The following is a 15,924-nucleotide window of genomic DNA, read 5'->3' as shown; positions in this document are numbered from 1 at the left end:
CTATCTCTGTTGTATGATTCCTTTGATCTGGTCTGAAATTGTACTGAACCTTGAGATAAATGGAATTCTGCCACTATTCCCTCTCTTCTTTTTCTCTTTTCTGCCCCCCCTGGCTCTTCACCCCCAGAACCCATTCTGGATAGCCCCTCTCTCTAAATCTATCCCTCAACTTCTCTACCTGCAGATCACATGTATCAGGATTAGAAACTATTCTTTCAACCCTCAATATTTGGGACTTAGGGATTGCACTCTTCAAGGATAATGGATGAAAGGAGTCAAAGTGTAGAGTGGAATTTCTATCCGTTGGCTTTCTAAAAAGGTCAGCATCAAACTTTCCTTCTCCACACTTGACCCTGACATCCAAGAAATCAGCACAGCTGTCACTGACGTGTGATGTCAACTTAATAAAAGGATACTTTCCGTGCAGGTCCAGGATAAAGGCATCAAGGCTCGAACGTGGCCCCACCCACAAAAGAAAAACATCATCAATATATCTTACCCACATCCTCGCATAGGCATGGAATAACGGATGTGTATAAACAAAGGCCTCTTCATATGCCTCCGTGAAGAGGTTCGCATAGCATGGGGCCATGTTCGAGCCCATCACTGTCCCCCGGACCTGCTTGTAAAAGACATCACCAAAAAGAAAATAATTCATCGTCAGTACCACCTGTAAAAGAGACATAAGAAAATCACATTGATAATTATCAAAATCTGAACGGGTGTGGAGAACATGTTGTATTACCTCCATTCCCTCCCAGTGGGGAATAAAGGTGTACAAACTCTCCACATCCATAGTAACCATAAGAAGATCTTTCTCAGGGCAGGGCTGGGATTTTAGCAATTCTAAAAACATGCCCGTATCTCTCACATACGAGGCCTGAATTTGTAAGTAGGGTTGAAGGACAGCATCAAGGAAAATGGCCAGTGGGGATAATACCGAATCCATCCCGGAGACTATAGGTCTCCCTGGGGGATTCTGTAAGTTCTTATGAATTTTTCGCAAGGTGTAAAACACCGGTGTAATAGGATGTTTCTTTATCAAAAATTTCACCAAGTTCTCATCAATAATTCCCTTCATGGATGCCTCCTGTATTCATTTTCCTATTGTCCGTTCAATCCTTGGGAGCGGATCGCTTTCTAATCATCAATATGTAGAGGTATCCTCCAACAGAGACTGCATACTTTCCATGTAGAAAGACCTGTCCATGATCACCAAGGCACCCCCTTTGTCTGCCGATTTGATAATTATCTCATCAGCGGACTGCAGGGATTGCAAGGCCAGTCTCTCCGCTTTTGAGAGGTTATTTCTATAACCATTATGTCTCCCATGTTTTACTTCAGTTTCCAATTTTTGCACATCCTCCTTGACATGATCAATGAAACTTTCAATTGTTGGATTAGACGCTGGATTATAGTCACTTCGATTTCTCAAACCAAAAGGACCCAAGGACAAAGGACGCAGAGACTCCAAAGTATCACAACCTTGTTCTCGAGAAGGAAGATTGGGAAAAAAAATTTGAGTCTGATATTACGGAAAAATTTTGTTAACTCAATGTCCAACTCAAAAAAATCTGGTAGAAAGGTAGGGCAGAATGATAGGCCCTTCTTTAGGACTCTTTCTTCCTCCTCAGTTAGAACACGGGAGGAGATATTGATCACCAGGTTTTCAGTTACTTGTTCTTGCTGCGCAGATTCATACCCTGAGGCAGGGCTTTGTTGCTTTCTATGGTTTCGTCCACCCCTCCTTCTTGGCTTCCCTCTCCTGAGGCTTCGCTCTGAGACGACTCTGTTGTTGTCTGTAAAAAATCAGATGACCTTGTTTCTGGTTCGCCAGGTTTTTTACGGGGTTTCTTTGGAGGTCTACGAGGTTTTGGACAATTAGGTCTAGGATTAGGACGTCTTGGTTCACTCAAGCCCTTTCTCTGCCACTTATATACATAAACGTCCACATAATCAGACTCATCCCATAGGAACTTAGATCTCTTTGTTTCTTCAATCGCAGACCGATGTTTCTCCAAAGTATCTTTACGTTTACTTTCAAAAACCTCAAATAATTCTTTGGATAGCAGAGTTTTCATCTCTTCCTCCAACAACAGGATCTGCTGGTCTAATTTAGGTAATTCCTGTTTTATACATCTGATGGTATGAATCATGACATCAAAACTGGCTTTATTCCAAATTTTCTCAATTGTAGAGACAAAATCGGTATCGCCTGTAAACAGAGTCGTGCCGCATTCGATCTTCCACCTCTCGGGATACGGCGTACTCTATAGTATTCGGCCAGGGTTCTTGAGTGGAGGTCTAGAGCAATTCGGTTTTCCTGTAATCGGATAATCGACCGTTCAATCAGCTTAGGATCCCTCTTAGAAAGGAATGTTGTGTCCGTGAGGTACCGTATATACTCGCAAGCAAGCCGAATTTTTGACCACCCAAAAGTGGGCCAAAAGTTGGGGGGTCGGCTTGCTTGTGAGTCATGTCCCCCCGGCTGCCGCCGCCGCTATTTCCTTACCGGCGGCTTCCAATATTCCCATCTCCGTCTCCGTGCAGGGCATGTAAATAGTTCACAGCAGCTCGCCCCACAGTGGCAGCTGTGTGATGACGGAGGAAGCATAGAGAGAGCGGTTCCCATAGTAACGGCGATACATATTGCCGCTACAGGAAGCCGCTCTCTACGCTTCCTCCGTCATCACACAGCAGCCGCCGTGGGGCCAGCTGCTGTGAACTATTTACATGCCCTGCACGGAGACGGAGATGGGAATATTAGAGGCCGCTGGTAAGGTAACAGCAGCAGCGGCGGCAGCAGCGGCGGCGGCCGGGGGGGGCACGAACAACCTACCTACCTACCTACCCTGAGCACTATACTCGGCACTATCTACCTATACTGGGGCACTATACTAGCTATACTGGGGCACTGTGCTAGCTATACTGGGGCACTATGCTAGCTATACTGGGCACTATACTACCTATACTGAGCACTATACTAGCTATACTGGGGCACTATGCTAGCTATACTGGGCACTATACTACCTATACTGAGCACTATACTACCTATACTGGAGCACTATGCTAGCTATACTGGGCACTATACTACCTATACTGAGCACTATACTAGCTATACTGGGCACTATACTAGCTATACTGGACACTATACTAGCTATACTGGACACTTTACTAGCTATACTGGACACTTTACTAGCTATACCTAGCACTATACTGGCTATACTGGGCAAAATACTAGCTATACTGAGCACGATACTAGCTATACTGGGGCATTTAACTAGCTATACTGGGCACTACCTACCTATGCTGGGCACTATACTAGCTATACTGAGCACTATACTAGCTGTACTGGGCACTATACTAGCTATACTGAGGCACTAACTACCCAATACTGGGCACTATACTAGCTATACTGGGACACACTGGGGGGGTCACACGGCCAGCATTTCCTACCCCCGGCTTATATGAGGGTCAATCATTTTTCCCTGTTTTTTGGGGTAAAAGTTGGGGGTTCGGCTTATATGCGGGTCGGCTTGCTTGCGAGTATATACGGTAATCACCAACCACCGCTGCAGCATCTTCATCAGTATTTGCATACATGTCACCATTAGGTTCCACACTATGGTGCCTGTCCAAACGCCTGTCCAATTACAACTTCTCGGACAGCACACCTATCCTGCTTCAATGGCTGTGCCATGTCTAGTCCATGTGGCTAGTACAGACTTGATGTAGACCAAAAGCAAAAAAAATGACCAGCACTTGCCGAATTCTTAAAAAGCAGATTATTTATTTACAAAAATTGTGAAAAAAAATGTAGCCATGACATCCGGACTTCCGGAATGTAACTATAGCTCAGTAGTAGTGATAGCTCTTAGCTGCATACAGATGCATGAAGATGTCCTCAGGTATAGGTTACGCCTTCATTGCAGCCCAATTCTGCTCACAACGGACTGTTGCCGTTTCGAACGGATCAACCATTCTTTGTCAAGTGATAGCATGTCACCATTATCTGCCTATACCCTATTTATACCCCTCCCCCCTAAGCTATAACCAATCACTATAAAAGTGGACCTGATGGAGAACTAGGAACAACTTCCAGCTATCCAATCAAATACCTGAGCATAGAAATTCAAAAAAGGGCGCCCAAAAACGTCATATGGGAGTATCCAAAATGTTACAAATGTATCACATGTGGACATTTCTACTGCTGGCAGGTGATGTCTGTGGAAGGAGATGCTGCTTTTTTGGCAGTTGGAAACAGATGTTATTTCCCACAATGCTACAAGGCTCCCACAGTGTGATGTCAGTACCTAGGTGCTGACATCACACTGTGGGAGGAGTTTCACCATAATATCAGTCATTCCGAGCCCCCATTCCATTTCAGAAAAGGTAAAGATTTCTCATGGGAAAGGGGGCATCAGCTACTGATTGGGATGAAGTTCAATACTTGGTTACAGTTCCTCTTTAATCACTGAGGGGGTAATGTGCTGCACCTAATATTTGTGGGAAAAATAGCTGCAGCATTCATATGTGGTTCTGATTGCTGCATTTTTAGGACTATTCTTAAGCAAGCAGTGTATATTACTAATTATAATCATAGGTATAAAGGAAAACTTCAAAAAGTGGCACAATTTAATTTTGTAATTTTTATGTACGGGTTCATTGAGATGCCCCCCAAAATTGTAGGGGTTGCTCATCCCTAGAAAGGGTTGAGAAAGGCTGCTGTAGATAGAGCCTTTAAACAAGGATAGCTATTTTTTTATGCTGGTATGATGTTGATATTTAATTGACACATTTCTTTTTAGCCTGAAATAATATTAAATCCACTCTTTCTAAGTTAACTTGTGAACTCTGAATTCACAATCTCTCCATGTCAGCCCCTAGGTATTTGATGGTTAAGTAAACAAAGCTCCATATGCAATTAACTTTTTTCTCCTAGCTGATATTTTCACACTTACTTACCAGCAAGTAAGAAAATAACCTGAATAATTTAGACAAAACTTTTTCACCTACTTTTGGTATTTTTTTTCAGTTGCACAGCACTGAAAAGTTAATTTAAACAGTAAATTAAAAATTATCTCCTAGGAGAAAACTTAGGAGAAAAATTCAATAGCATATACATTGTTTCAAGGATTTTCCTTAAACAATTTACGCAATGTTGTGAAAAAGTTTTGTACTTCCTTGCGTTTTCCTGCCGCAGGACAATCGCTCCACACCAAGGCCCATATGCAATTCACTTTTTGTGCTAAGTTTTCTCCTAGGTGATATTTATAAACTTGTCAATAAAATGCCTTTTAAGCCACCAGAAAGCAAGAAAATACTCAAAATAATTTTAATATTACTTTTTCACCTACTTTTTGGTACTTTTTTAATTAAAAAGTGCTGGAAAACTATTTTAAATCGAAGATGAAAAATTATCTCCTAGAAGTAAACTCAAGTGAAAAAGTAAATTGCATATGGCTCCAAGTGTAAAACTAGCCTTATAGAGAACCTCCGGAGTAAATAAGAAAATACAGCAGCCGACAAGTAAAAGAAAGTTATATTTACCCGAGAAGCCTTGTCCCGTGATGCCATCCTGAAGTCCCTGCATCACCCGACTTCCAGCACCTTGCCCCGCCTCCTCTCTCTCGCAGAGAGAAACTCCAAGCTATTGACTGTAGTAATAGCTTGGCATTTTTGCGGAGAGAGAGGAGGCGGGGCCAGGCTCCGGAAGTCGGATGATGCGGGAACTTCAGGATGGCATCATGGGACAAGGCTTTCTTTTACTTGCAGGCTGCCGGTTTTTCTTATTTACTCTGGAGGTCCTCTTTAAGGATGCATGAGCCAACAGCTGCAAGTAAAGCTTAACTCACCTGGGGCTTCTTCTAGCCTATAGAAGTCTCTTTGTCCCTTGCTGCAGTTACGATGTGCTTAATTCTCCAGCGCCGACCCAGCATCTTCTGAGTATGTGCAGAAGACGCCGACCCACCCGGGAAACCCATCATTATAGAGGGGGCAGCTGGAGAATGAAGCACATCGGAACTGTGGCAAGGTACACAGAAACTTCTAGGGCAGACATGGGCAAACTTGGCCCTCTAGCTGTTGAGGAACTACAAGTCCCACAATGCATTGCAGGAGTCTGACAGCCACAGTCATGACTCATAAAGGCAAATGCATTGTGGGATTTGTAGTTCTTTAACAGCTGGAGGGCCAAGTTTGCCCATGCCTAGGGGCTGAAAGAAGTCCTTGGTCAGTAAAGCTTTACATGCAGCTGTTAGCTGATGTACCTTTTAAAGAGACACTGAAGCGGAAAAACAATTATAATATAATGAATTGGTTGTGTAGTAAGGAAGTATTGTTTTTTATAAAATTGCATCATTCTCTAATATTTGCAGTTTACACACTACTCAGCATTCTAAATGATTTTACAGAGACCTATCCTCTGGAGAGCAAAAGAAAATACAGTGACTGACAGTTGAGATAGCAAGCTTCAGAAGACAGAGTTCTCTGCAACTTTGAAAGTCATAGAGCTCAATGGCTCTATTGCATAGATAGCAACTGGAATGTCTTAACTCTTCCTGTACTGGAAACAATATTAAACTCATGTCTCTGCACCTAATGTTTTATTTGTTAACTGTACTACACATACAAATCATTATATTATAATATAGTCAATTGGCCCAGACTGAGCATGCAGATCAGATGCTTTGACTCTGGTGTGACTCCACTGACTGCATACTTGTTGTGTGACTCAAAAACAACTAAAGCCAAAAATTCAGCAGGACAACCAGGCAACTGCTATTGTTTATAATGGAATGAAGATTGCAGCCTCTGTATTCCTCTGACTTCAGGTTTATTTTAATAAAACTGCTTAAAACTATAAAAATGCAAGAACAGGATTTCTTTTTTTTTTTATAATACTGTATCCCATTATTAGCGTTTTTAGAATTTTTAAACTAATCAGTCATTCTGCAGTTCTAAGATTAATTCATAATGGAAAACGCTGTGAAAAAATTCAACCTGAAATGTTTGGCAATATCACCAGTACTATTTAAGTGACGTATTCTTAACAAATTCAACAGCAGCTGTTTAAATGGATCTTATCTCGTTTAACTTGATGACTTTCTATTACGGCCAAAGTTATTATTCTGCACTTGTTGCAACAGTATTCAGAAAACAATAGATAATTTCATCTATAAGATTTAACAACACCTAACTTTAAAACTATAATTTCAAGCGTATAATTCATTGCTTCACATAAATTACTGAAATTTCATTAACACATTAATTCCTCTGCACCATCCGCTCTCGCAGATGGCTAAGACATGATCTACAATTCAAATATGACTCTTGTTTGCACTAATGCCTTTCCTTCGTATGGCATTTTGAACAAGAATTAATATGGGTTCTCTTGCCATTGCTATAAACAGATAAACAGATGTCAGCAGTTCTCCCGATGCCTTCATTTTTGGACAGGATTGAAGAAACGTATCCTTCACCCATCCATGATGGTAATGCATTTCTTTTCACTTCCAATTATTCAGGAATAAATTCATTGCCAAAATAAAGTATTAGGTTCTAAAAACAGTACATATATTTATAGATATTAAAATAAAATGTTGTTAAATAGCTTTCAGTTGAAATAAGGCAATATAATAAGACAAGTTTTTTTTCTTTTTTAAAAACAAAGATGGTTAAATAGTTATTAGCTACACAGAAACTTCAGATGGTAGCTCAATGTGCAGGCATGATCCAAACACCAAACATCTTTCTCAAGAAAGATCTGAATACACACATGCCCAGTATGCCTTCTATTTTCTCCAAGAAACAGGAACCTGGAAGAGTATTCACTTTCTTACCAGGAATGGTCATGCATGTCAGCTGAGCCATACAGCCATAAACGGTGTCTTTAGAAGGCCTGATAATGCTAGTATTTTATTACTAGCAATATTCTAATATATATATATATATATATATATATATACACAGTATATATATATATATATATATATATATATATATATATATAGCTTCATGATAAACTTATGCAATAATGTTATATGAGAATCAGACAGTCTGGCCAATGTGCCCCCCCCCCCCCCAAGCTTTATCTATCCCCTTGTGCAACATGCAGAATGGCATTGCCAGAACAGCTTAGTTGGCTAATATGGTGATCCACCAACTGATCAATACCAGACCAAATAGTCCTGGACATGGACAATGCTCTGCAAGAAGGGGGCAGATGCCCTCCCTCTACTTTGCAGAAAGAACAAGGGTCTCATACCCTTCCCTGGTGCCCCGAAGCAGGTGGAGATAACTGACCAGGCACATGTTATAATACAGATGACTTATGGTGTAATTTGAAAGCTCCCTTTGATAATGGAATATACATATATCTGATGCTACCCAAAATTATGGAGGAAGTATGGTTGCCAATTCACTAAACATTTTAGTTTGTAAGTAATAAATCCGCTGGAGTATTGCTGTATTCTTGATGACTCCCAACTAACGTCCACCACCACAATACCGTACTGAAGAGTGTGGAGGATTCTCATTGGTCAGATCAGTGGATCAATGAGAAGCTCTGATGGCAAATTTAAAAGGATACTGTAGGGGGGTCGGGGGAAAATGAGCTGAACTTACCCGGGGCTTCTAACAGTCCCCCGCAGACATCCTGTGTTGGCGCAGCCACTCACCGATGCTCCGGCCCTGCCTCCAGTTCACTTCTGGAATTTCTGAATTTAAAGTCAGAAAACCACTGCGCCTGCACGCCCGTGTCCTCGCTCCCGCTGATGTCACCAGGAATGTACTGCGCAGACACAGACCATACTGGGCCTGCGCTGTGCGCTCTTGATGACATCAGCGGGATCGAGGACACGGCAACGCAGGCGCAGTGGTTTTCAGACTTTAAAGTCTGAAATTCCAGCAGTGAACCGGAGACGGGCCGGAGCATCGGTGAGTGGCTGCGCGGGCACAGGATGTCTGCGGGGGACCGTTAGAAGCCCCGGGTAAGTTCAACTAATTTTCCCCTGACCCCCCTACAGTATTTCTTTAAAGATACTTTATGCCATGTTTCCCTTCTCTCTGCACATTGCCGCTATAGTGCACATACAGAATAAATAATTTCTCATCAAGTGTGGTTTTTACTTTTAACTATTTAGAGTAAATGTGAAGGTGTAGTATTTAACCCTTATGCTCATTCTAAACCCCCGAGGGCACTGGATACGTGGAAGCCCTCTAACTAAAAGGTGCTTCCAGATTCCACTATAAGTTACACTCTGAGGTCTATGGCCACAGGTGTGAGGGTCGCTATTCATCTATGCCTGGGTGGAAATACAGACAGACTCTCTCCAAAAGACAGCACTTAACACACAGTGCAGATCTGCTACATTTTGCAATACAAAATGTAAGGAATATGACTGAATAAAAGTGGAATAAAACTAGTACTGCCACCTGCTGAATGATTTATACAAAGTTAAATTCCGGGGTGGGATGTCTGTTTTAAATAGATATGATCTATATAATACATTATGGACTTTATTAACCTTGTACTGAAGGTGGTTTACTATTCCACATTTATACAAATAGGTATATTTGTATGCTTAACAGGATAGTTGAAGAAGTCAATATTTGTATACATATTTAATAAACACATCTCAGTGTTATTGTTCCATTGCAGAGCTGACACAGAAATAATTGCATTAATGATCAAAAAAGCGTTGAGGGCAATTTCTGCTTCTAGGTTGAGTTAAGATTTTGCCTAAGGCATTGCTTACAGTCAGTAGCACTTCAGCAGTGACAGGCACCAACTTAAACACCATTCACTTCTGCTTTATGTAAAGCAAAGAAAGTTAGAACTGGACAGAATATAGTAAAGAGAAGACACTTAACTAAATATAAAGTTGCAATACAAATGGATGACTTTCTAGGTTGTCTTACTAGCAAAATAGCAATGTTACGTTTGTTTGTTTGTTTGTTTATTCCCAGTGCTTATAAAACCACAGTATAGGGAGTTCACAGTCCCTTCCCACAGTCACCCACTACAGCCAATTCATCCAACCATCAGTAGGTTTACAGGCAGGAAGGAAACCGCAGCACCATGTAAATACGGAGAGGACATGCAAGCTGCTTGAAGATAATATACTTGGCTGGATTTTAATTTGATTTCAATACCTCGTGTGACAGTTCAGGGCCAAATGTTGTACAAATGCATTCCTAGTCTTCAGGCTAGCAACATGTTCTGTAGCTATGTAGGGCGGAGAAAGGGGTGACAGCCAGACGCACAACGGAGAGGCATGGAGCAGGCAGGATGAGTAGGAGAGCTATTGGCCTGGGCTTGACCAAAATGATCTGCCAGACTGATTGCTCACCGATGCACCGAAAATAGTCTGATTTGACAATCTTGGAACAAGGAGAAGCCTGGACAAAAGTTATTTGCTTATTTTAATGATAGACTGGGAAGGTTTAAAACCACTGTCAAGGTAGAAAGTGGAAATTAACCTCATTATTATCCTTAAAACCCTCCCCACAGCAGCCTAACCTTAACATTGCCCCCTCAATTCATCCCCCTATTTGTAGCCGCAGTCTTTGATGCAGGGGGCCCTGGTGTATGCTATTAATTTCATAGTTTTACCGATATTTCATATGGGCGCCTTACATTTCCTGCTTCCAGATGCGAGGGACAAGCTTCTAAATAGGGACATGGGTAACGAGATTCTAACCCAGGGGTCCCCAAACTATTTCGGTCAATGGCCGGGTCAACATACAGTACTTTTCAGACTGCTGGGGGGCCGGCCCGGATCATACATAAAATTATGTTGAAAAACATTACATTGAATCTAGGTATTGATTCCCTCCCAATCATGCCCAGAAGAGAACTCCCAGCAGCAGCCATTCAGTTATGCAGCACCCAAAGAACGTCTTAGTGCACCAGACAGTGGAGCATACCCAGGTGACAACCTGCTGTCCAGTTGGACAGCAGCGTCACCTGATGCAGAATTGGATTGACAGCCTGCGCGCATTGCTATCATTCTGGAGTCTACTTGAATAAAGATATTTTTCAGTGAATAACTGATTGTGTGTCTACTTGTGGGAGGTAAGTCCACCACTTCCTCCTCCTTTTTAAACGTTTTTTAACTATTTTATCCTTATTTGGCGCTTTCGTTTTGAACAATTGTTTACAATTGTTTATCGGTTTATTTTCACCTCAGATTCACTTTAAGTATGTTTAACTATGACTGCACTAACACTTAAATATTTTCAACAGCCCCTCCTGAACTGAATATAAAGTAATAAAAGGTGTCTATATAGATAGAAATCAGTGTCACTTATCCAACTGCACATTCATTTGTTGCCATGCCTGTAAAAAAATTGACTGACAAGTGGAAAATACATGAAATACTGCTGGAACTTTAAAGCAGTGTACACTCGGCATGTGTTTCCTCAGGTCTGTATACTAGAGCTAGCCCTGCTGGGACCTCACTGTCTCTTGTTGTAGATCCCCTCTATCCAGGCCAGGAGCTCCCTCACAGCATGTACATTCTGAGAGGTAAAGAGGCCATCCACCAAGTAATAAACAAATGGAAAAATAACCAGCTGAACCCTCAAGCTAAGAAAGCACTTTGTATTCTCCTGACTTGAAATCTCGCTTGACAGGCCATTAGCACATCCTCTCTTAAATGCACCAGGAAGAGCCCCTGTGGATTTAACTGATCTCTGCGGGAACATGGAAGCAAGTTTACACTGCAAGTTACATTTCTAAACCTTACTTTTGCTTCATTATTAAAGTCATAATGAATGAATGCCGTAGCAACACAAATACAAGGTATAATTTCAGTTCTATCGTGACCTCTACTACTAAATTAGGTTACATAATAGAACTGTTTAACAAGCCAAGAAACCATGACAAGGAAAGTGTCAACATGACTGTAACAAACCAACATTTTTCTTTGGCAGTAAAGGATGTATCAACAGCTTCCATTTGACCTGGGTAGACTGCGTAGCTGCTATGTTTCAATGCTGCACCCTGAATGATAGCCGGGCTTTCGCATCAAATAGATTTTCAGCATAGAAGTGTTCTGCTCTAAGCATTTAAGTGTTACTAAATACTATAGTGTCAGTATAGATGAGCAAAAAAAAAAAAAAAAAAAAAAGCTTTAAAGGAAAACTAGAACCAGGGTGGTACAATGGCATGGGTGGATGCAAGTGTGGATGTCTCATATTTTGAACAGAGAGGAAAGCATTGCTGGATATACATATAATATACTAGCTGTTGAGTGCATGTCACCACACCTCCAGTTTGCAGCTTTCTTTCAACCTGATTACTGAATTTAATACAGACTACTAAGAGGCCTATAGTGAAGGGACTGGAACTGGAACTGGGTAGCAGAACAACCAACAGCCACTGAAATCCAGAATACTGTGATTCTTACAATATAAATTTAGCAACTGCTTCCTGTCTGATAAGTATGCTTAGCATAACTGTTTCAGTCTGAACTATTATTATTTTTTATTAGTTATGTAGCGCCGACATCTTCCGCAGCGCTTTGCAGAGTATATAGTGTTGTCACCAATTGTCCTTCAGAGGGGCTCACAATCTAATCCCTATCATAGTCATATGTCCAACGTAGTCTAGGGATGATTTAAGGGGCAAGCCAATTAACTGATCTGTATGCTTTTAGGATGTGGGAGGAAACTGGAGAGCCAAGAAGAAACCAACACAACCTTTTTTTTAATCCAATGGGGATGGTGTGGGAAGGTTTACATTTTTCAGACTAAGCAGGAACAGGTAGATAAAACTCTTTTCAGCTGCAATGCTAACCACAAGGAGTTCATCTCTAAGAAGTGAGGGGTAGTGGTCTGGGTACCCTCTGTTCACACAGGGAGAGGCTGGGTGCTATCCCCTCCAAGCTTCTTCCTGGCTAGCATATGTGGGTGATGATGGGATGAGGGGGGGGGGGGGAGTAGTTTAGACAGTTGTCTGTCCAACAACATTATACTGGCATCTCAATAGCAAATGGAGCTATACGACCCAGCCATCCAGGCATTTTCAATATTTTATTCCAAAAGATACAGATGTGCATTGCTAATTTTTAGTGCACATTTATTAGCATGTACAGCATATACACAGTTATTGTGGAGCCAACTTCCTATTTTTTTTTTTTATACTGATGACTTGAATGAATGAATTGAATGAGCCAATGAATTCTAGCCCATAGTTCATACTATAAATGCTAAAATTTGCAAAGTTCCATTAGTTGTCTAATAACAAAGCCCAACACTGACTGCATGACTGGAGGCAGCTTTTATAGCCCTGAAAAAAACTGTGGAAATCCTTTTGGCCTATTTGGTTTACAGAAAATATAAAGCAATGTGTCAGTCATGCCATCCTACATCCTACAGTCTATGCAGTCTATTAAATTGTAACCAACCATTGAATGGGATATTCCATAGTGCACATTAGCTACTGCATGTCAGCAATGTAGGGAGCATGACCTCCCCCAAAGCTGGGCACACACTCCTAGATGCATAGAACAGGCACGGAGGGGGGGGGGGGGGGGGGTTGTGGTGTAATTACATCATGCTTCCTGCATGGAAAGAAGGCCTGTAATGGCCCATAATTACGGGCTACAATTGTCACCGCAACACGCGGCGCACGCGTGTTGCGGCGACAGGTCGCCCGTGAGTATGAGGCACAACACGGGCGCGCACCCCGAACCGTCGCCGCTGTCGCCAGGTGATTGAACCGTTCAATCGCCTACTTCGCCGCAGCTGTCGCTAGTCCGCGTGTGTATGCGGACTAGCGACAGCAACCCCATAGCCGGCGCACTGTGTTTCCGACGGGGAGGAGGAACGTCGGCGACAGCTTCCGTCGCGCCACTAGTCCCTCTTCCGCAGTGTGTATGCGGAGGGACGTGGCGACGAGCTGTCGCCGAACTGTCGCGCACACGCTCCCGTGTGCTAGCGACATGCAGTTTTGGTTGCCCGTGAGTATGGGCCATAAGACATGCCGGTGTGGAGAGATGCTCACAGTTCGTACTTCACTGGCCTGCAACAGAACAGGCAACACATACTCTGCTATAGGACACCTTATGAGGGCACAAATACAAATAGTAAATACGACATATGAAAACACTACAACTTTAATCTTAAAGACTTCAGTACTGATGTATAAAACCCCCTTAAGGATCAGAGCAGTTTTGACATTTTAGCTATGCCCCTATGCAATCAGCAATAACTTTACCACTACTTAAGACGGCTAAGATATATTGTTTTTTTCAGAACAAACTTGTCTGTCTTTAGGAATTTTTTTCCCAAGAATTATTTTATTTTTTAATGCTTTTTAAGGCAAAAAACAAGTAATAAAAACTGAAAACAAACATTATTTCTTAGCTTTTACCCATTATAGTTTTAAACTAATAGTGATACTGAACATAAAAACCAGAAAATGTAATGGGCTAGTTCTCCCGTTTATCACAAAACTTAATTTATGTTCCTATCACGATATATGGTGATATTCTATTTTAAATAAAGGCTGGTTTTTGCTACAGTGTTAATTTTTTTGCCTTGAACTGAAAAGAAATATGTATTTTTAATGGTAAAAGTAAGAGAGAAAGGATTAACGGAAAAGGTTAATGAACAATTTTATTATGTAGAGGGCCTGGTCTTAAAAGTGGGTGGGGTTATGAGTGCAATGGGGGTGAATGCGGACTTGACGCACATGCGCAATACAGCACATCTTGGGATGACTAGAGAGAAAGACTGGTCTGGCCAGAGGAGAATAGGAGCCATGGGGCTGGAGGAAGCCCTAGGTAAGTATCATGCTTATATGTGGGTACACTTGAATTCCCTGATGGTTTATAGGGTCCTTTTAACTCCCTGGTGGAGTAACTAAAAATCTTTGGATGGGCTCGACACCCCCTTCGTTAAAAAGAAAAAAACACAGAAATTGGAAAGACAGGCCAAGTAGCCAAATGTAGCCCCCCCCCCCCCCTCTAGCATAGGTGCTCATATTATAGGCCTCCAGGCATAGCTGCCCCCTGTATTTGTAGCTAGGCATGGTTTCCCCTGTATAGGTAGATAGTCAGGCTTGGGTGCCTCCAGTATAGGTAGTCAAGTATGAGTGCCTCAAGTACAGGTAGTCAGACTGACATGGGTGCCCCCTGTATATGTAGCCAGGCATGGGTGCCCCCTTATAGGTAGCCAGGCATGAGTGTCCCCTGTATAGCCAGGCATGGGTGCCCCCTGTATAGGTAGGTAGCCAAGCATGGGTGCCTCCAATATAGGTAGTCAGGTATGGGTGCCTCCAGTATAGGTAGTCAGGTATGGGTGCCTCCAGTATAGGTAGTCAGGTATAGGTGCCTCCAGTATAGGTAGTCAGTATGGGTGCTGACTTACTCTTACTCACCTCCCCTAGATCCAGTGATGTGCAGCTCTTACCGTCTCCTCTCTCGTCAGCATCCAGCCTCACACTGCCACTATGTACTGGGTCCTGGCTTGAGGACATCATCAATCCGGGACCGATACGGCTGATACGTGCGGAGCGGAAGGGAAACGATGATAACCAGAGGAACCGAGGAGAGGTGAGTCCCGGTCCTCTTCTTCTGTCGCCGCTGCTGCGTTAGTGATCACTACGATCAGCGGTGATCGTAGTGATTACATGATCAGGATCCAATTGCCATGGCTCCTGATCAGTGTGGGGAGATGTCAGCTGTCATATGACAGCTCCCCATTCGTGTCGGGAGTATGCGGATTGCAGATAGTAAAATCTATGCCCTGGCAGAGACAAGAGCACCAAAACGGTGTAGATTTCAATCACTGCCACTCGCAAGTGGTTAATACTGTAGTTTAGGCATAGTATTAATATACAATTAATACTTTTATAGAAAACTGTGTTTAATTAAATATATTTACTAAAAAAAACACCACTGTATTTTTGGGACT

The 15,924-nt window shown here is 42.2% G+C and overlaps 1 protein-coding gene across 5 annotated transcripts in view; it reads right to left on the bottom strand.

Annotated features, from left to right (window-relative positions):
• Positions 1 to 15,924, bottom strand: part of SOBP (sine oculis binding protein homolog) — a 252,958-nt gene that overhangs the window by 34,424 nt on the left and 202,610 nt on the right. For 2 of the 5 annotated variants that reach the window (XM_068231250.1, XM_068231249.1), the window contains one exon: positions 500 to 619. The exons of the other annotated variants lie outside the window; for them this stretch is intronic. In XM_068231250.1, the coding sequence (XP_068087351.1) occupies positions 500 to 619 (120 nt within the window). The remainder of the gene's footprint in view (positions 1 to 499; positions 620 to 15,924) is intronic. 5 annotated transcript variants of the gene reach the window in all.

This window comes from Hyperolius riggenbachi, chromosome 4 (genome assembly GCF_040937935.1).
Source record: "Hyperolius riggenbachi isolate aHypRig1 chromosome 4, aHypRig1.pri, whole genome shotgun sequence".
Lineage (NCBI taxonomy): Eukaryota > Metazoa > Chordata > Amphibia > Anura > Hyperoliidae > Hyperolius > Hyperolius riggenbachi.
This window is presented reverse-complemented; position numbering and strand designations above follow the sequence as displayed.